We start from the raw sequence: 23,121 nt of genomic DNA, 5'->3' as shown, positions 1-23,121 counted from the left end.
ACTAAAAATTTTCAAAGAAATTGAAACATCTCGTCTTATTTCGTACAAAATTGTAACGTATCGTAGATTTTTAACTGAAAAAAATACAAATTTTTATGAAAATCTATAAGTGTGTACGAGTAATTACAATTTTGTAGGAAAACAATTTTTTGTACAATATTTTATGAAATCTTCCAATTGCTCTGAGAATTTATAAAGAAAAAAAAAAAACGTAAAAGTAATTTTCACCAGGAATATGCCACCGGAGACATCATCGCGCATCTGCGTTCCGATACCGTATCCACCGATGCTTGAAAGCCTCTCGGCTGGTTTGGTTAAACCGATAGTTCCGAGGTGGTTCCGAGTGCCGAGTGTAACCGGCACTCACTCAGTTGTGCTCAGTCGGTGTTTTGCGTCGGCTGCTATCAGGCTCCGCACGACGCGAGCCGCGGGCATCTGTCAGTCGAAGTACGCGTGTCTGTCCCCCCGACAACGCAACGTCTCGACGTATTTCTCCTTGGCTACAGCACTCGGTTGTCACCGCTAGGCCACGTAGTAGACGTCGAAGGGGTGACACTGTCGACCTGCGTCCAGAAACGGATTGCTGAGGGGTTTGTTCGGCAATCAGTTTACGCGAACGAGACGAGCGAGCTTCGCAACGGCAGCAGCAGCAGCAGCAGCTAACCGAGACCCACGTGTGTCTCTCCCTCGTTTGCGTTTATAGCCTCCCGCTCCCGACAGCACATACAACGTACCTATAACAGGGTACACCGAACTTTCGAGGGATTAACGACCGCCCGCAGGACTCGCCGACAAGCACAAAGACTCGCTGTTTCACTACGGAAATCGAACAGCGACGTCGCGCCCTTGCCGTCAGGTATTTGCACTTTTTTCTTTACTATCTGACGTTTCGGTACATCGAGCTTGATCGGAGACTACGACGATGGTTAGGGTGCTTGAAGAGTGGGCGATATTTGGTGAGCCAGCCGAAAATACTTGCTAAGGACGAATGTTTCACTGATTTGTATTCGGTTGTTATCAGAATATAACTACGGATAAGAAAACAATCGTGTTTTTGATCAAGCTTGATTATCGAACGAAACTTGAGATTAAACATCTGATCTGGATATGCGGTTGTTTGCGAATTTCTTTACACAAGATTTCGTGTAACTCCGAGTTTCTGGCTTTCTTCCATTTCCATAAATTCCCGATGTGTACATGAATAATAAACGCGAAAGGATAAAGAATCTTTTTACAAGATTTCAAGGCGCCAGAATCTTCGAATCGCAATAAATTTGATTGTTTTACACTGCGTAACAAGTATGACACAAATGTTCGTTTCGTCCTTTAGGAAGAGGTTAATGCATGTATCAAATTTCGACTAACAACATTGCTGTTAGGCTACCCTCCGAAATTTGTCCCTTTTGGACGAATCACCCTGTATAAAATGTATTCTCATGCATAGAGATGCAGCAGCATTTCTAAGTATGTATCACATCCGTAAATGCAAGTGTGGTACTGCATTAACGTGTTATGTCTTATGTTCTTTCTACACGTGGTTTTGGTGCGCAGTTGTACCTTATAGGTATACATATGTACATTGTTTGTTTAGTTTATCTTCTCCCTTCCAAACTTCGGAGCGCTCATGCTAGTTGTCAGTAAAGAAGAAGAACCTCTTCACAAGGGTTTTCATTCACGAAATAAAGCGATGAATGACGTTGACCCGACAGCCCTGCACCGTTTCGTTTTACTTTCAAGCTTTCCGAAGTAACGAGTTCTCGTTCGACCTCGGGATGAGAACCCGAGAATAGTTTTGTCTCATTTACCGTTAAACAACGCAGCGGTGGAGGTGAAAGGGTGGGAATAATTATCACCGCGAAATTAACGGTACGATAGTCAACAAAGAAAATACGAAGGTTATTGACGCGGATTGCATGTGACAGAAAATGGAAACGAAATATCGCTCGTTGCTTCAGTAAAAATAGACTGTTTTTGGAAAATAATTCTAGAGAAAATGTTAAATGTACCGTCTAATTGAGTTGTAACTTGTAATTTAAGTAGAAGTGAATGTTTTTCGGTAGTTAGGTACAAATACCTACATAACGTGTTTAACAGCACTGATACTAAGATACAAGATAATTCCTATCACATTCTCGCCGAGCTCAAGGAATTTGATAAACGACATTTCAATCTCCCGTATTTATCAGTGAGCATTGACAAGGAATTTTACGATACAGCGGATATTGCGCAAGATATTCATACCCATGTATATTTCACTTCGTATTGTGTCCGGATCTGACTCGAAGGACAAACGCATATAGAGAGAGAGACGTTATATTGCATTTATACGGATGGTGAAATATAATACATATTCAAAGTTTCGATAAAATCGATGTATAATACATGTGCAACTGGCATTCAATATAGCTCAAGGAACTCGGCGTGACATTATTCCATCGGAACGAGCCTTGAGTTAACCATTTGTAAAAACGTACCCGGTTCAACAACTGTCGATGCGAGTCCTCGAAGGTGCATTAATCGGATCTGACAACGATACACCGCACCTTATACCTGCATGCAGGAATAACAGGAAATAGAAATGGGAGAATCCAACATAGAGGCGAGGGAAAATAAGCCAACAAGTGTTTCGCCGCGGCTTCCTCTCTCGCTTCAATGTACACGGTGTCGTGAATTTTCTTTCACCACCGGAGTCAATCTGCATTCGATAATATTCGAAATGGGTAGGAATAAAAAAATAGAATTGCTAATCGATAGACTGCCCAGAATATATAACTCGGAAAGCTCGAGTACTGAAAATTGGACACGTAGTAAGTCAATGCGTAGAAAGACGAAATATAGAAAGGTCAAAACATGGCACAGCAAAATCAAGAATCTGTATACGATTTTATATTATCGAGAGGAATTCAGTTTGGTATTCTACGTTCTGACCTTTCTAATCTTTTACATCTCCATACTTGGACTTCGACCATTTTAAACTTTTACATATCAAGTTTTCCCTCTTTTAAAAATTCGATATTGTGGCCTTTCGATTTTTTGATCATTCTGTATTTTTACCCCCACCCTCGAGGATGTTACGCAGGAAAGAATACAAGTATCGGAAACATCCGTGTAGTTATTTACCCTCCGCTTGTCGGACGCTGACGATGATTATGCGGATATAGCATCTATCGCTCTCCGGACCAGATGGAGGTTCTCTGGTTCTTTTTCCCCGCGGTTTTTCGGGTGAGTGGGCTTGTCTACGTGTGAAACGAGGCGTAGGCCAAACCTTTGGAAAAAAAGTACACGACTGCTGCTGCACCAACGTCAGTCGATCCCATGAAGTGTAGGTGCGTGCCAGCAACTTCTCAGGTTCCATCATTTTATCCCCATGCAGCTAGAGTCTCGTTTATAAACGCGCCGGAAAATTGAAAGTAAAATGTAACCGCGTGTGCCGAAGTGCGTCGAGTTGACGAATATTGTGGCCGTGTTCGAAAATTGACTGACAGTACTGTCAGCAATCTTTCATCTCTTTTGCGCTGCCAAGTTCATGGACAGATCTGTCTCTGTCCTAGGGAATTTTTAGTACTGGCAGTCAATTTACGAACACGGCCTATGTCGATAACGGGATATATCAGCACACTCCAAAGTTGAAATACCGAAGTTTACGACGAAACCTCCACTTTATACAGTTTCGGATCCAGAAGTGTCCAAGTTTCTTTTACCTACGACAGGTCAGCGTTACAGCTTACTGATCTTTCCGATCCTTTCTTCTGAACTTCGTGTGTCTGTGTGTGTGTGTCGTATGCAAAGGTATGATTCCGAGCCATGTTGCAGGTGTAGAAGTAAGAAACGTAGTAAATTTACCGTCAGGTAGACGATGTGATATACTGTATGAACAAAACGATTTTGCATGCAAAGTTGAAAATACCGAATACCTCGGTGTATTCGTTTCTTATGCATACGCATCTTAGTTCCACGTTTGCTTATGTCATTCATATAAGTGCGGAATAGAGTTTCGAATGTCTTTCGAAAAGAAAAAGTATAAGATAAATCTTCCTTTAAACTGCGAGTTATGTAACCGACATTTCGTTTTGTAAAAAACAAATAGAAAAGAAACGAATTTCTAGAGTTGATTACGTTTGACATTTCTGCGGAACGGAATCTGCAGCAGCTATAATTACTGCGTTTTTAGTTCTGCGGGATCTTTTAATTATTAGATTTTCTGACAAAATTACAAATTGCGTTCTGTGCAATATGATTCTGTTAATGTCACATTTAAATTCATTTCAACCGGCTGCAATTCGCTAGGGGGAAAAAGTGACGTGATGTACTTTCAAACGGAAAATTAAATGATCGAATGAAAATCAGTAAAATTCCAATATCATTTAGTACAAAAAAAAAAAAGAAGCTGTATTCATGGTCTGTGAATTCAATTTAGCGACTGAATTTACCCGAGCATTGCTTTTATGGTAATAAATGTATGCGATCGTGATAGGCACGTGTAATATATCCATATTTGCATTCATGAAAGGGTAATTTTTATCGCACTTATTATTCAATTTCGCATGTGAGCGCATTATCGGTTTACTTCCTGCTGCCGTTCGGCGTTCTATGTATGAGATTTAGCGAGTCATTCTTACCTAGCCAAGGTTCAACCGAATGTACATAAAATTAACACATGCATTTTGCCATTTAGCGATCGTGCAGGCACGTTATGTTTACATTTTCATTTACGGCTACAGACAGCACATATGTGTAACATTATACAGATACGGACAGGTATACAGGAAGTCGAGGCTTATTTTAGCATTAGACTGATAAAAATCGACGATCGCTCACTTTCTACTCGTCCGTGTGTTTGTGTAAGATATGGTACATTGACATCTGAGCGAGTCGGAACAGGAAGCTCAAATACTTTTAGTCTTTGCGTTAGAATTTTTTATTTACTCGGTTTCTTCGCTTCTCTAACAACCAAATTAATTTAGACATCGAGATGTTACACACTGGCAGGCGAATGATTTCTGGTGCCATCTGTAAATCGAAAGTAGATATTTAATTGAATCCTATGCATACGAACGTGGCATATAATTGGTTATTCTAGCAAGGCGTCGACCGTAAGAACGAGTCCAATTTTAACCGAAACTTGACAGCGGGTGAAGAGAGAGTCAAGAAAAAGTAGAAACAAGATATTTGTGACAGCCGGCGGTAGAAAGTAAATAATTGCAATTCTTACCTTCCTTCCTTCCTTCCTTCCTTCTTTCCTTCTTTCTTTCACTTTGCCGAATCGATGGAGAAAACCAATATTCCACCAATATACATCATATTACACTCTCGGTATCTGCGGTAGGGTCGGCATAAGTTCATTTCTGCGGCCCAGATAAATCCCACATAATACACCTGTGAGTGGGTTTGTTCTTCCTAACCAAGAAAATCCGGTTTCAATCATTCGAGTTTCGCGATTTCCTGATAATCTCCTTAGCGATACGCCAGCATTCGAATCATTCGTGGCACGATTTAAAAGTGATTTTTAAAACTTTTACAGTTGAATACTTCGATGATACTAACATGTTTGATATACGTGCGCACACTTGAATTGGATCAGCAGGCACTATGTTGTCTCAAATGATATGTGATCAGCTATAACGCACCACTACTGTAGAAAAAGAAAAAGAAAGAAAAGTCGACATCCGTGTGACGTTTTTATTTACATTCGAACGAGCCGCAAGAGTTGAAAACTGTACCGCTAACTATCTAACTGTAAAACTAACTTAAAGACATTTAAAAGGTGATTCTAGTCTCGACGACCTTAGATTGTATTTCTCCCTTTTGAATTTCATTTTTATCATCAAAAGTTTATGACAAAGTGGGAAAAACTTTTGTTTTTTCGGGGCAAAAATCATGAAACCGCCCTCTTTTCGGTTGCGAACCTCTACCAGACGATGTCAAAGTGCATCGTTTCGTACACCGGTAAACAAATAGTGGAGTCAGAGTTACTCAGTCTGGCAGTGGCAGACGACATCCAGACTCTGAGAGACTCAGCAGGATGTTCATATATCGTCGTTACAGTGTCACTGTATACAGTTACATCATGCTTCATTCCAGTGTTGTCCCTCCCCGGCAAGGTTGTTCTTTCGCTCTTTATGCCTCTCTTCTTCCTCTTTTTATCCATCACGTTTCATTCAACGTGACGAATGCTTTTATATTGTTGCAGAGATAATCTCACGCCGCGCTATAAGAAGACCTCGAGCACTTCGTCCCACTCATCGCCAACCGGAATCGGAATAAAATGACTTCCTCGAGCAGCGAGATGACCGAATTCGAAGAGAGCGTCTCCTTCGACTTGGATGACCCGGACTTTCCATCCATCGACACGTCCGCCGATCGGAGCGTCACTCTCAGCATCACAGCCTGTAAGTTTTTCCACTTTAATATGCATATTCAAATTTCATATTATACAACGTTTGACATCGTACAATTTCCTGTTCTCCTCTCGAACACTATCCATCATGGAAAGCGTGTACGTGTGATGCTAACGTTTCACATGAATTATTCCACGGCGAGGGTGTAACATTGTCAAGCTGTCTTCGGGGACGTGACGTAAGGGCTTTGCCTCCAAGTTTACGACAATGCTGGTGGACCCTAATCCATACCTTATGACAGACGGTCTGCACTTTTGTCCAATCGCAGGGGTGTGTTTACACATTTACTTAAGCTATTATAGTCCGCACAAGGTACATGTAGAATGGTCAGGAAAGCCAGACACAACAACTCCAACTTCTCTCTTCTACCCTACGGTTCCATCGGTTCAGCGTTATACCTCTCCGCCTAAGGACGAAGGGGGAGTATTATTTTGCAGGATTTAGTTATCCACCCCCAGGACTTACGGTTCGAAACGGGAATCATCGCCCCCGCTATTCTCCACCCCTTCTTGAACCCTGAACCACTCTAACCCATGCCTGGGAAATCCACCAGCTGTCGCAGGGTTGGTCCTCTTTTCCACGCAGAGTATATCATGATCTCATACATCCTCTTAGGCGAAGTGACCTGTGGTATAAAATTTCGTAAAAAGATTGGAGGAATCTGCGGTGTGCGTATACCTGAGACCCACTTTCTTGAAACCAAAAACTCTATACATATAATTTACATCTATTCGCACTTCGTATCTATAATAAACGCGCGTGCTACTCGGATGTCAAACACTCGACGTTATATCCGGGTCGAAAACGACATGCTGCAATGCACTTGAGTTGCGTCGTCGAGTGTTTATAATATTGTGTAACAGTAGATACACGGTGCATGTATATATCCATGGCGAAGGAGGGATAAAAGGAACAACGGAAAGAGAACGCCGGGATAAATCAACCTCCTTTTTGCTGATGTTGCGTCTGAAGCAGGGAAGCAGAGACGACATCAGAGCACAGCGATAGTCTGCACCTTTGCGCTCGGATATTATCTCATGTACCCTCGTACATTACCCACACCTACCTCTTCTCGGATGATAGACCACCGGCAACTAATTGCTGTGTGTACCGACTGGATCGGATTCAATCTCTTATGTTGCTACCTTCTGTTCTACTCTCGCTGGGTGGCCTCAGTCCGCGAATCTAACCTCTCGTTACGCCCGATTTTACACAATCATCACGGGTTTTGCACGATTACATGCTTCACTCGGAATACCTAGTTGCAGGATGCAACTGCTCGTTAAACATCTCTGATTTGGTATACATGCTGTTCTAGAGCTCGGAAATCATATTCACTTCCGGACTATACCATGGAGGTAGTTTTGATAAAGGATGGAAACGGAATTTGGAGTTGGTGAAACAATGTTCAGTCTCTTTGCAAAAGTAGTTTTTGTTTAGATGTGATACGTTTTTCAAGAAGAAAGTCGCGAAAGTACGTTTGTATACAAACGCCCAGCGTCTCGTTCGGTATAAAAATTTATGTATTACTGTGATCTTTTACATTCGCACGGTTTATTGATTTATGGGATGAAACGGTTTCGTTCTCCGATCGTAAACCACGACCATTCGACAAATTGGAGTAACCATTTTGCGGTGCTGCATCAATCGCCTTCGGGAATAACCACACGTTTTTAATCTCTCTAAACGTCGATATTTCGGAAGCGATACATCCTGACAAACCTTGTATTATCCCACCACCTGTAACAACGGGTGTTCAATTATGAACGGTCAACTACCCGAACGAGTGGTCCTGATTCAGGCTTCGAATGTCGGGCCAACTATGTAATTAAATTACCGTTTAACGTTCAGACTTACGTTCCTGAACTCCATATTTATGACACGAGGCCGAGGCGTGATTACGTTTCGCACGTCCTCCAAGTCTCCGTTCGGTGGCTCTTCTTCTTCGCGCGAATAGATTATGCGCCGAAGTTATACGGTACAAAGCCGTTGAACAGCCTCAAGAATAGCCCCCCCAACGAAAGGAGGGTGCAGAACCTGTTGAGCTTGTACCAAACGCGAGCCAACAGTTTCAGCATGTGGCGAAACGTGACCGACCTTGATGACCGTTTTATCCATAGAGTCAAACCCACGAGGATCGGATCTATCTCCTGCCCCGTGATTCATCCTCCCGTGTATCTACTTAGTGTCTATTACACATTCAAATCGCTCCACAAACCAAAGTACGGCCTTCGAAACGATCGTTACACCCGACGCATACGCAGGCGAACACACGCTGTCTTAGCAACCAAGTTTAGAAAGATCTTTTAGATGACAACTGAAAAAGGATGGGAGAGAGATGGAGAGAGAAAGAGAGAGAGAGAGACGAAGAAATCGCGTTTAGCTCGAGTGCGTAGAGACAAAGAGGGCGGTAGATGGAGAACTGGAAAGCTTGCTTGTCTTCGGATGTATGGGTTTGCCACGTGTGACACTCGCATGAAAAATCGCACATGTATGCGGTGGGTATGGGAGTTGATCACGGAGTTCCCAGAGCTGGCGAACCTGATCCGCAAACGACTAGTCATACGGTAATGGTATCACAGCCACGGTTCACAGATCGTCTTACCGCCCCGCAGACTAGCAACTTGCTATCGTAAAATCCAGCCAGACTGACGATAAAACTCTAACCGAGTTGCAATATGTGGCGGTGCAGCTGCTTATTTGATAAGCATATGTTGAGAACGTGGCATACATGTAATGCAGTTGTTCATCCTCGGTTTGTATTTCGTTGGATGTCAAAGGTCGTCTTGGAAATCGAGATTTAACTCTGCATCGAATCGAAGCTGGACTAAACGACACTGTCAGAAGCACGAATTAATTTCTTTCGATGCTGGAGAGTTTCCTGCTTATTAATATCGATTCAAATCGCAGTTTTCAGCGAATACCAATCAGGCAAAATATGTTCAAAAAGAAAGCTCCCTGATTTTAATTGCACTTGAATCGTCTTTTCAGTTTTGTTTTGACAGTGTACCGTGTAGATTAAGTTCCAATCACTCAATCCAAGACTTTACATAAGCGTTTGAATGACCCCTTCGTTGCAATTTTTGAATGAAACGTCGGTGATTTTCTACTTTTACTTCATTCGACTTCAAAATTTATCCATCTGAATAATCGTTCGTTAATCACTATTCTAATACAATTGTTATCGGTAGAAGTTTGGGGAATTTTACGAAATCCGAGCTCACACCAACTTAAACTCTTTTACGTAACATCGTTGCACACAATTGAGCACCGTTGTCTCGTCCTTACCGACCGATCTATTTTCACTGTTCAATCGCTACGTTATCAACATAGGAGTGTTCCGATCCGACGGTAGATGGTAGACAAAGCGAGAACACAAAAGAAGATATCAATGTCCATGCACACCTACCGTGTATTCCGGGTACGTTTCCATAATTTCACAGTCAAATATTGCGATACGATATTTGAATGGTGAACTCTAGATACGTGCATACCTGCGCACATACGCACACTCGGCGTAACGTGATCCGTGTCTACTTTGCGACAATGCTGAGCTTATGTAACAATCGCGATTAGATTTTTCCTCGTCATTGATTCAATTCCGTTCGACCTTAATTAATTATTTACTGGTCAGGCTTGTGTACGTTTCGCAATAATCAGAAACAGCATAACTAAGTAGGTAGGTGCAGGTACAGGTACAAATACAAATACAAATACAAATACAAATACAAATACAAATACAAATACAAATACAAATACAAATACAAATACAAATACAAGCAGAGTTAGGCGTAATCACGCCGTTCATTTTGTCTTCGTAATCATCATTAAAACGCATTGTTCCAACGCGGAAGTGAAAAAAGTAAGTTGTAATCATCCTTGCGCCTCGTTAAACGTACATGCTTGAAGTATGCAACATTACTTTACACGTCATTCCGCGACCCATGCGCGGAAAAGAAATTGCGAATATGTGCAACAACATAATCCGCACGCGCGATCATTTGCCCTCTTTATTTTCATGTCGTCGTCCTTTTCTCTCGCTATTGTCCGTTGTGCGTTGTCACGCGCGATTCGCGCTATTCGCACGAGACATGCATTTCGCATTAAACACAGGTACAAAAAAAGCGACTGAAAATTCCTCGAAGTCAAGTTATATACAATTTTAAGCTTAAACGCAACTGCACCTCCACCTTTACCTCAACATACAAGTATAATAATTTCAACATCCACTGCAGCGATCAATGTGCTAAAAGATTTTCAAAGCTCCTCTGAACTGGATGTCGACAGAATGGAATCGAGTCGCAGTGCCATCTAATGTATATCTTGACCCCTGATTAGAGAAACACGAATTTTAAATTTGACCTGAAATCGTTATGTTATACGCTCGCTCCTTGCCGCATATACCCGGTTAGCAATCGCAGAACGCCGCCGATTGTGTGCAAATTATTTATCGTTACGTTTGCAATCGTACGTCTAAATATAGATCAATACAGCTATTACGACCCGTGGGGTACATATTATATTATACGCAAATAAGACAAGTCGCGAAAATTTTCCACGAAAAACATTAACGCAATGAGGTTATCAGACCCCCAGCGCAGAGGAACGTGATCTTATGAACCATCCTGAACTGATAATCCGCGCACGACTTAAACGTGATCTTGAATAATTAAAATATGCAAAAACAACAACACTCCAGTGATAATCGACGCTCGCATTTCAAAGTGTATGATCCTACGGATTATGGAGTATGCGTAAAACCGGTACCTCGTTTTTTTTGCATAAAACCTGTGTAGGTAACCATTTTTAAAATGTTAAAATATGCCGTTTTCCTTTTTTCCGTTACCGATAACGTGCAACGGGAAATTTTTTTTTTCTTCACTCCATCGTTTTTAGAAAAGATTAATCGTCGGCTTTTATTTATACTATTAGCTAGTGAGAAATAATCCAGATGATTTCATAGTTTCTTATACTGGAAGAAGGGGGGCACGAATCGGTATCCCGAGAACACTGTCTGAGATTGAATATAAATTCCACGTGATTCATCCGGCGAACCATCAGCGGGTGCCCGCAAAATTGCCTCAAATATCGTTCCGCAGAAGTGAGATCACAGTCAGAGATTGCGAGGCGTCCATATCGTACAGTATGAGCATTTTATTGTGCGCACAGTAACGGCATGTATGATGTGCCACGTCATTGATGCTTTGTAGATAAAATATGGCAAAAACCGCGTTTTTATGACACCCGGTGTTCGCTGCGGCTTAGAGGGAAAATCATAAAAGGAGATTAAATGATCCAGAAGCCTGTTAGAAACACATCCGTAACCGAAACTCATTTAGACGACTAGGACAGGTTGAGTAATCTTTCGTTACGTAAGGAATTCTTACGACGCCGAGTGCGTGACGCACTAAAATGTCAATAAAAGTAGGATGGATGAAAAAAAAATTCCATCCTCCCCGCCTTAACGCTAAGGATTCTTCAAGCCGTCTTAGCTCGATCAAAGCGCGGTATTTTTTTTAAAGGAAAATTTAATCCGATCACGTGACGAAATTTTCGAAAAACAACGAGTGAATATTTTCCAGTCGACGAAATCGATTAAACTAATGGAATAATAATAAATAATAAATTACTTGACAATTTTGTAAAAATTCCAAAATGAAAATCACATTACTCGCGGTTAGCCTCGTATTAAAAAGTCATTAGATAAGTGAATGTGTACAAAGAATATAGAAAACCAGTAAAACAAAGAATTATTACCCTCAAATTTTGAACTTTTACATCGTTCTCATCAAAAAGACTAATCTTCTTCAAGATCATAAAAATAACTCGCGTATCATCGCCTTGTTATTCGTTAGTAAAATCATTGCGCAAAGTATAAAATATACACGTGCAATAACAAACAGAGATTATTGACGTGCATCGAGTTGCCGCAGGGGATCGTTTGGACAACTGCAAATGCACCAGCAACGCTACATCGTGTCGTGAAACGGCTCTTTCTCTCTCTCTCTCTCTCTCTCTCACTCCAGTAAAAAATATAGTGCACCGAGTGCAGTGGAGTCGATGATAAAATTAGTTTCAACCGAACGTATACGGTCCAACGGTTCCCTCTGTTATCGGTTTACACGCCACGCCGCTACGTTTGTGACACTGCAACCTACGGTGCAGGCTATTTTAGTGCACGCTTATCACACGTCACACTTCTCTACCGTTGCAGCTGCACATCTCGAGCAGGCTATGTTTGTGCACCAGGAGCACATTACAGGAGTGAAACTGCACGCCTCGAAAATGCCTCTCGGCTATTCTTGCGCACCTAGAACATGGCACTTACACAAACTCCTCTTCTCCTTGCATTTGGTACCCGAGTCCCGCAACCGGCAGCTATTGCGGTTTGTCCCACGGAAATAGGGTTTCAAAACGTGCAATACTTGCATTCGTATTTCAGTGGTAAAATTATTCTCTCCGTATTGTTTTTCTTTGTTTTTTTTTTTTAACTTCGTGGGAGTATTTATTTTACGTTGTATAAAGATGTATCGAAGTTACTGTAAAATCTGCGTGTCTTATAGCTTGTAAATCCGATCGGTTATGAGATCAATTGCGCGTTCGCCCACTACTGATAATAATAATAAACTATCGACAATGAGACCTTGTAAGAGCAATGGAAATTCTTGTTTGTACGTATGACAGAAGCACAAGCGGTTCTTTGATACGTGTTTCTAGTAAGTAATTGTCAACGTCGGTGGCGACGGTAGTTATTCGGTTTAGAACGATCGAAAATAGCACTGACCTTACCCTTTTGACGAGCTCTGTCGAGTATTTTTAAATTCGCGAGATCTACGTTCCGCGATATTTCGCGAGGAGTGACCTTCGCGTCACGAGTCACGTGGAGGTGAGAAATAGAAAAAAATAAAACATGTGAAATAACTTCTTGGTACGTATACTTGTGTACCTATATTATTTATACATGCACACTTATCTAAAAGAGGAAAGTTTCGACTGTGGCAAATTTCAAGCGTGTAGCAGACGATCTGCAAAAAGTCGCACAAGAATATTAACAAATGTATAATTAATGCATAAATTCAATCTTGAAGTAAACAATAAATACAAAATTAGCACGGGATAATTAGTTATTCTTATTCATCTCATTATAATAGGTACGACCTTGCACCCTGTTACCTATGAATCATGCGGTTATCTCCGTTGAAGATCTCGCAACAAGCTAAACATCTTGAAATTATTGTTACATGGATGCGTTGCATCGTGCAGGTATTACACATTGTTGAACTGCAAAAATGCAGGTTCTGTAAATAGTTGTTGTTTTTTTTTTTTTAATTTTTCACGCTCTCTCTCTAAACAGTAGTCAAAAATATTCCCAGCCTTGAGTGCGTGGCCTTCGGGTTCAAAACCATCGTTACATTACGTGCGAAAAAATTTATCTGTTTACACGTGTATAAAGATTGGCGAGAAAAAAAGACAAGGAGAAGAAAAAATTTCCTCATTTGATGTGGAAGATATAACTATGAATTATATATCGCATACTGTAAATGATAACGTTGAAAATTTCAAACGACGTGACCCGTCGGTCGTTCGTTCAGGCATTACGAGATCGCGTATAATATCCGACCTATAAAATTGCAACACCCGAGTGCGATGTTCTGTTTTCATAGATTTATTTCCTTCTCCTCGTCTTTTTATTTTGCTCGTCCGTATCGCCGTCTATATTCCGAAGTGACAACTTACTTTCACTCGACGTTTGCACATCCACGCCTGTACGTTATACCGATAATAATATTTCTCGTTGAAACAGACTTCTGCAACTATAGGATAAATATATACATCGTATAAACATGTAACGTAAGTAAGTGCACAGCACGCATGTAACGTTGGTCTTTTGAAATAAAAAAATTTATCCTCCGGTATAAATATCGCGCAGTAAAAAAGTGTACGAGGAAAATTACCAGCCAGGGTAGCGAAGCAACGTAATAAAAGATAAAACCACTGCACGTACGTATACATTGTGTACAAGGACCTTATCGAACAGGCCTATATGTTAGTGACAAACGGCGTCAAGAGATATCCATCAACTTTCGGAAGCTTCCTCTGATCAATAAACCGAGCAATGATAAAGAGATGTCGGTAAACTGATTTCGTCAAAAAATCGTCACGATCAGGAATAATTTTGCAACGAGGCTATTTATGTTTATACATATATATTTATATAGATATATGTGTGTGTGCACGACTTCGTAATCAACACCTGACGCGAACGAACCACATGAAAAAAGCAGACATCAAACGAAGACAAACGACGCGAATCAGGATCGTCTTTCGGGGAAATTGAAAATTTATTGCCTCTACATCACTACGGTTCGAGATTTACGCGCGCATTTAAAGACGGGCTCGTGCAGATGGGATAATTTGAGAAAGGATGAGAAAAAAAAGCAGCGTGCAAAAAACCGAGGGAAAACAAAGGGTGGTTTGTTATTATCATGATCGTTTGCAGAGGCGTTAGATTTGCAGACTCGGCATGCATATTGTCGGCTCGTATGTACCGTGTATCTACCAACTTACGCAAGCGCGAGTCCTCGCGGAAGATTATGACGTCGGGATACAATATTGACGAAAAGAAACGACGACGTTTGTAAACGTTCGAGTTTAACCCGATGACGATCGTGCGAACGTCGCAGTTTGCTTACCGTTGGCTCGAAACATTGAAATTGCGCAGCAAACGATACGTCGATACACCTTTACCATCATTTTATCTCATTCGTTTAGTCAAATTACCTCGATCGATCCTACGAGGACATCCGTATGCAAGGAAATATTATTGCAATCGACCGTTGTCTTAAGTATAAGTTCAAGTTATGGGCCATTCCGTGCCAACTTGGTCGATGTCGAGCTTTGGAACGCACTCAGATTTTCTTTTTCCTTTGTTGGTAATATAAAACGGTATCCTGAAGTGAAATTTAAAAATTAAAAATCAATGAGAATTTTTCCGCACGGAATTTGTCAAAATTTTGAAAATGAATTATAATCGTTTGACCGAACGCTTTTGAAGATCGTGAAACAAACATTAATCATAAAAAGACTTGAAAGAAAATGTGATTGCGTTTCGGAGCAGCAAAACAACGGCGTAAAAAAATTCTTAATGCCCCATATTTCGATCAACGGTTTCAAGAAATAACGCGAAGCCTAATAGATTTTTAAACGAATTCACGAAACGTATTAACTCTCCAAGATATATTATATTATCTTCTCGCAAATTTAAGAACTCGTTTTGAACTGGTGCAAGTATAATATTCAAGTTTACAGCCGGTGGGGAAAAACAGCTGCGGTACTAAAAGTACGTGAAACCGTATTTTTCGACGAAGTAATAATAAATGAACTATGACGACCCGGCAATTACATGACCAGGGCTCATAATATGCGTTGTGGTTTCTGCGAATACAGATATACACATATTTAAGCTCATTTAATACTCCAACTTTCCTGAATTCCGCTGCAATAAACACGATGCGCCGTCGAAATTTGAACCCTGAAAATATAGAAAGAAAAAGGGTGAGTCTGCTCGGTCGGTAAAGGCAGGAATACTGCATGACCTTAATACGGACTCGTCGAATCGGCCCAAGGAACCTGCGAGTCTGTAGAAAAGTTAGACTTTTTTCATGCCTCTCTTAAAGTTCAATTACTGTAATACAGAGTCGTCTTCGGCCTTGAACACAGTGAATACTCTCAAGTATTTCTCCTCGAAACTTCGACGTCAGCTTTCAAGTCCAGAGACCAGGTCGGCTAGACGGTCGTTTTTGCTTATGAAATTTTACAAGATGCGCAAAAATGTGAAGGAGACGTGAACGCGGCGTAAATAATGCATCTCCAGATTTGCGAATCTGTTTTTCTGCACATTCGTACCGACGAGTTAACGTCCGTATACCGGAATTAAACTCACCCTCTTTCTTGTTGTACGGCTCGGGCACATTTCAGCTGCTCGTCGAGTCGAAGAATTTTCATGAATCTCGTGTCCAAGCTCGTGGCATTGATGTGACGATGCATTTTTAGAAGAAAAACATCGTTTATTTGCGGTCTTTGAATTGTCTGATCTTTACTAAACAGCAACAATATAAAACAGTCGCATTTTGCAAACTTAACCGCACCTGTCGAATCATTATTAAATTTCTAAATACCGATTTTCTCAAGGTTTCGTTTCGTTGACGTTACTGTAATGAATACCTTTTACTTTTTTTTTTTTTTTTTTGCAGAACCAGTCAATCTCCTGATTAGCTTAAATCTCGTATTTCCATGCATCGGACATTCAAATTAAATTCTAGATAGTCTTAATCTCCCAATTTATTGATCGGCAGTTGATATATGCAATAAATTAAAACTCCTCGCAGGCATGAATAATTTCTGTGGTGGAAAAATCGTCCATAGGAAAATTCTTTTCGTGGGAAACCGCTCAGATCGTCAGAAATCTGTAATATTAATACGCTTGACCGATGACTTCACACCTCTCGCTGTTGCAGACGCATTTCTACGAATTTTTCCATCTTTATTCGTTGTCCTAAATTAATCGCGGTGAACCGTGAGATGTTTTTCCTTGAAAAAAATATCACGTTCATCCGCAGTGTGGAAGTAGGTACGTATAATATTTATTCAGTTGTGAGAAAAATATCAATCACTCTCCAAGTGCGAGAACCGGAAAAAGAAAAATGTGAAACCGAGAATATTGTATATAGGAGTGAGAAAGTGGGACTTGTTAGGATAGTTTCCAACGCACTGCATCCGATCTTTGAGAAATTTCAAATGCTGTAAAAACAAGTTGTTTACGAGTTCGTCTTTAACCTCATTGTCAGATAATTTGAAAATCGTTGCAATTATAACTACAATTTCAATTCTCTCATCTCACAACAATTTCTCTGCGGTAGTTTTCCGTTGATTTGTGCAACTTTTCACGCTAAAAATAATTGCAAGACAATTATCTATCGTCGGTTTATTCGAAACAAGTACCTAGGGTAATATTATATAGGTACATACCTAAATACATAAATATGCATGCCGGTACACACGGATGTCCCGACATAATTTTCCATCGATTATTATTCACGGAAGGTAGACCACACATAGCGCGCTTACGTAGATGGTAATCACCTCGCAAATTCCCAGAGATTCTGAATTGAAGGTACGAGTGACGAAAAGAGAGAAAAGAAAACGTACTTGAAAAAAAGAGGATAAATAAACGCTAAAAAAAGTCAATATAATAATGATGAAATAAATATAAGAAAAACTTGTGCATGTGTATAATAAACGCGTCCACGTGATCGTTTCGAAGGTTTGACACGCGGTCAAACCGTCTAGCTACGTCATCCGTCTACGTATCACGCATAAAATCAACGCTGTCCGCCTCAGAAATTGAATACTTAATTAATATTAATACGGGCGCGAAATCGGCCTGAAATTAAATTATCCGACCGAAGAAAGAAAAAATCCCTTGAATCGGATTTTAATCCATTTTTCATCGACGCAAATTTTCGCCATTCGAGACGGAAATTTGCCGCATTGTACGTACGCGCATTTGTATCGTCGGTAAGATGTAAACGCGTTTATTAATCATGTTTACTTTCTCGCGAAGTACCTACAGGTCGTGACGTATTAATTATCCACGCGTCTCTCTGAATTATGTAGACGCATTTGTAACACGACGTTACGCACAGCCAGCACGTGACCGTCAACCTATTTGCGATTATTTTAGTTGACGGTATAATTATTGCGTTGACGGCGTCGAGTTTAACGCTGAATGACGTACCGTATATTAGCCAGAGGGCGAACCGTGTACCTGAGTTGGAGGAAAATAATATTTAATTAACGGATCACAGCCCTCGCGAATTTCGTTACAAAATATCGACAAGCGAACTTTTGATCGGGCAATAAACAACCAGCGTGTAATTTTGGCGGTTCGAATTTCTGATCTTGTATAATATCGTGAATTTCAAGTCCAAAACACAAACGATCAACTTCCAAGACCGTAAGCGCTGGATCGCGTGCCGACAGATGAGTGCTGAATTTAGCTATGAAATCCGTTAACCTTGCAAGTCCCCTTATAACAAGAATTACTTTACTCGTCCGCAATTATTCTTAATCAAACGCATTAACGTGTCCGGACTTCCTTTTATGATGCGCGGTAAAAAAAAATATGCCTGCGAACTGACGGCGAATTTTTTTTCAAAAGTTTTTCTACTAGTTTATTTTTGCTAGTGAATCCTTTGCGTAGAAGAAACAGCCTGTACTTAACGTTTAATACAGTCCTCGTCGTAGATCGGATTTCAAAGTATCGATCGCATCTTAATTGAGGTCGAAATTTGGATTCCGAAGCGAGTTCATGGAATTTGATCGAATCTACGCCTGACGACGAGTGTACAAAAGTATCGAGGAATCAGGAAACGAATTTTGAAACAAGGCGACGCGGTGTCGTTCAACCTAAATATTTCGCAACGCTTCTGACTGTTCTGACGACGAGCTCAAAGTCCAGGAGAATTGTTTTGAACAAGACCAGGATCAAGCCCTGCCTGTAATAATTAAGAACGATGTCCAAATTTCGTGCTTAATTATATACACTTATATACCTCTGGCAAATCTGTTTATTTTATTATTGTTAAACTGTTTTGCCATCAATTTCAAGCAATTACATACTTGCGTAAGTGGATTCCCCACATGGGATTATATAAAAGTAGTTATCGAACGACGAAAAGCGAACAAAGCAATCGATCTTCGCAGATTTAAAATTCTTAATTCCCTCGCAAAATTTAATTCGCGAATATTTTGAAGCGTTGCGAGTTATGATTGTGGGAAACAAAATCTATCAAAAAACCTACCGTACCATTACGTAACATATAAATAAGCGCGTATAACAACAATGTTTATCTCGTTCGCAGGGCAGCGATAATAATCTCTCCAACGAAACAATTAAATATATATATATATATATGTATATAATATTCGTCCGATAGTGGAATCAGAGCAGTTCATTATTCGACAATACATCCGGTCAATCAATCATTCATACAGAAACAGTTTCATCGCGTATTTTGTACACACACTTTGCGAGTCGTTGACCCAGCGTTGACTTTGAGAAGGAATTCGTCCTACATCAATTGAGTAAAATCTTTAAAAACTCGCGCACTGCGCACAGCGAGGATAAATTTGTTAATCATTTCTCATGGTTGATAAGCAGTCATTACGCGCTTTTGCGCATCAGGCAAGAAACGCACGCATCTCGAAACTCCGGACGCAAGTGGTCAACGTCCTTTCGCTTCGGACGGAGTTGTCTGTCCATTTCCGTTGTAAGTAACCATCTGCAACGCAGGCGCAAAATTATCCGCAAAGTGGAAATTAGATGCGGAGGAAAATTGTTTTTGTTTTCTCGTATTATGTTTTGTTGGACGAAGGAGCGAAAAGTTTCCACGATTTTGTTGACTGGTTTATGAGATCGTAATTTTCTTGAATTATTCTCGGACGTTTTTTAAAATATACTCGCGATTTTATCTAGCGTGATGAATGAGTTCACCCGTCAACATTCGCGCATAACAAACGTGAATAATTTAAGATCGCTGTGTACATAAGAATCATCTTTACACAAATGCCATGCAATGAACTTTGGGTTAATGCGAGAGGATCGAATATGTTTTTTTATCCATGATTTAACTATATTCGAGACTGGAGATTTTTAAATCCGGTCGAGAAGAAAGGAGATCGCCTTTTCGATAGCTTATCAATCGATGTTGTATCCTCCTCAAATTTCACACCAATCAGCCAGATCTATTCGAAATCGATTCTGAAATCTGATCAATGTTTTAATTATGAAATATAGTGCGATATGCGCGCACAGATGGAAAGAGGTTTATAACCATTCAGAATTGCCGTTTCGATAAACGTCATATCGATAAATATTTCTCACTGAATCATTCACAAGTTTTAAAATGAGTTTACGGTGCGCCAATTCATAGATTCCTTATCGCGCGTCTTTTGCGGTCGAATGTCAAAAAGCTTGACACTCCATCAGACAACTAAGCCCAGATAAATCATCGAAATTATCGCGGTGATAAAGACTTATAATTCATTGTTCTCCGGAGCAAACGTTGTGCGGATAAAAACTTGGCTCTTGAATTCTTTACCCGAAGAAAGAAGCAGCGGTTAAACTGCACGCAAAATTGTTTCAGTCGTCACAGGCTAGTTGAGCCGGATCTTGGCGGCGAAGATATGAATAAATCAGATAGCTGTAAGAATATTTTGGGCACCCCTAATTCTGAATATTCATTACCAGAGACGGGCTCGCGAGGATTTATCGAAAGATTAAACTGAAATTATCACATTCCATCGGATTAAAGCATTTAGACATATCCTGGTTACAGACGCCTCTGTGTATAATAAGCCTGCGAAAAGTAGAAAACGATCATGCGTCAAAATTTTAACAGCTAAGAAAGAAAGAAGAAAAAAGAATTAATTACAAACTACTGGTAGTAAATATTTATAACCCACGCTGTAGATTGCGATGAAAAATTTATTTGATATTGTACCCATGACAGATATGCGTGTTCAACACGATATACGATCTGATGCTGGAAAATCATTTAGTATAACGACTCGTATAATAAATTCGCAGCGTTGTACCTAAAGCGGGAGAAAAAATTGTGAAACTTGAGTAAACTGTTCATCATACGTGAAAGAGTTGTTTAATATTATCTGCTGATATAAGCTTGCGGGATATTACTGTATAACTGATTATATTTATCTCCGTGATATTTTCCTCCTATGCGGAATGAAAGCTTGGGAAAGACCGCAAAGAGCCGGTTTTAAAAGTTTCTGCCTACACATATAATGTACAACGTGGGATAAAAGTCACGCGGTTTCTTTATATTTCCAGCGAGCTAAAGAAATGGAGAATTTGAAAACTTCGTCAAAATTGGATGTTTCGTCAAAGTTTGATTTCTTTACTTCAAGTTTCGCCGCAAAAAAATTCGAAATTTGGCGCTTTCGGAACATTTCAAATACCTAATATGTAAAAATTGCGCGCGTGTTGATTGGAATAAGTGCAATACACGAAACTAAGTAAGTAATGTCGTGCTCGTTATCCAGCGATTAACTCGTTAGCCGGGTTTGCTAAATTTTTATTACCCATAATAACTACGTTCACTTATCGTCCAACTATAACCCGCTTGTGATAACTAAACTCTTTCTCGATACGGCGTTAATTTCAACAACGTCGACTTACCGCAATGCTCGCAGGTTCGAATCCGTTTCTCAACACCGTTTAGCGCGAAAATTATCCACCACATAGCCAAGTATTTTCGCACAATTTATGTAATCATTCAATTTGCGAATATCGTATCGTACAGTGCATTTATATTTAAAATTAAGTCACGCGTATCGTATCGGTCGCAAAAATTCCGCCTTATTGTGTAACGTGGAAATGTTGCTCTTTGTCCCGCCGTCATTAGCAGAAGCTGGTAGCGGGTAATTAGCGCGATGAGTTCTTCCAACGGCGGCACGTTGCGTCGCTCCTCCGCGCGAGATGCAACAGCTACGATCTCTATTTCTGGTTTCACAGAGTTTATTTTTGTGCATTCAACCACGTGCCAATGCTGCACGAGGCCTTCTCTGCTCTCTCAGTCCCATCTTAATTTATACGCACATAACACCGCGCTTCGCATCTGGTTGGCTTTAACAATTAAGCCGCGTTGACACCGAACAACATCTCGAACTCGATAATTCCCCCTCCCAGATTTCTTGTCTCGTTAATTTGCGTGAACACAAAGAACAAAATTTTTGCACAACGTGTATCGTAGAACAATAGTTGAAGAATCGCACTATTTTTACAATCCGAAAAACGGGACAATAATGTCATTATTCGTGTATAGACGGTGTAACTTGTGATTGAATTTTCTTTACTGGAATTCGTTACACCGCGGTTTTTTTTTTTTTTGATTTCTTTCTTCTCTGTAGTCTAGGAGAAACTTTCTTCGTTAATTAAACTCACTATTTACATTATTTCTATGTTTAGCTCGATTTTTGTTCCGGACTGTATGCTAATTGATACTTCCTTGTAAACATTGTGATTTCCAAATTTAGTCGCGCTCAGTATATACATATATATAATGCACTTTACAAAGCGCAGCCGTATCGTTTATCGGAACTTCCATATAACATAATCAGAGACAAATTAAGACGCGAGTGCATATCTGCATCGGTATTTAACTCGGAACGTTAAATGGCTAGACATTGTTTGATCAGTAATTACACCGTCTTTTCGACCGGTACGCGCGATGTTTCGATATTTCCTTACTCGGAATCGCTCGTTGCGTGCGTGGCCTCTGCATCTTCAGGCCTAAACGATTCACACCCCAAATGCATAAATTTTGAGCGCGACGGAGTTAGGATTATTATCATCATGGTGCAATTCTTGCCCAACGTGGGTCCAACTTTGCTTTCAGTGTTTTTTGTCGTGTTTGGAAATGATTGCGAAACATTCCGTTACAAGTTTTCGTGTACTTTTTCGTGACATTCTTGACGCGGTTATCGATATACCGATTATTCTTACATTTGTTTGGGGGGGAGGGCTTTGTATCATGCGACTTATTCTACAAAGATATCGTAACGCATCCCGACGTTTTTGTACTCGCCGTTAATATAAAATAACAAATGCGCAACTTCGTTGTTCTTATTAAACTAGACCGAT

The 23,121-nt window shown here is 40.3% G+C and overlaps 1 protein-coding gene across 1 annotated transcript in view; it reads left to right on the top strand.

Moving 5' to 3' along the window:
• Positions 1 to 386: 386 nt before the first annotated feature.
• Positions 387 to 23,121, top strand: part of LOC124186102 (protein pinocchio) — a 60,464-nt gene continuing 37,729 nt past the window's right edge. The window contains exons 1-2 of the mRNA XM_046577489.1: positions 387 to 856; positions 6,191 to 6,389. Coding sequence (XP_046433445.1) covers positions 6,266 to 6,389 — 124 coding nt within the window. The 5' untranslated portion in view covers positions 387 to 856; positions 6,191 to 6,265. The remainder of the gene's footprint in view (positions 857 to 6,190; positions 6,390 to 23,121) is intronic.

The sequence above is a fragment of the Neodiprion fabricii genome, chromosome 1 (genome assembly GCF_021155785.1).
Source record: "Neodiprion fabricii isolate iyNeoFabr1 chromosome 1, iyNeoFabr1.1, whole genome shotgun sequence".
Taxonomy (NCBI): domain Eukaryota; kingdom Metazoa; phylum Arthropoda; class Insecta; order Hymenoptera; family Diprionidae; genus Neodiprion; species Neodiprion fabricii.
This window is presented reverse-complemented; position numbering and strand designations above follow the sequence as displayed.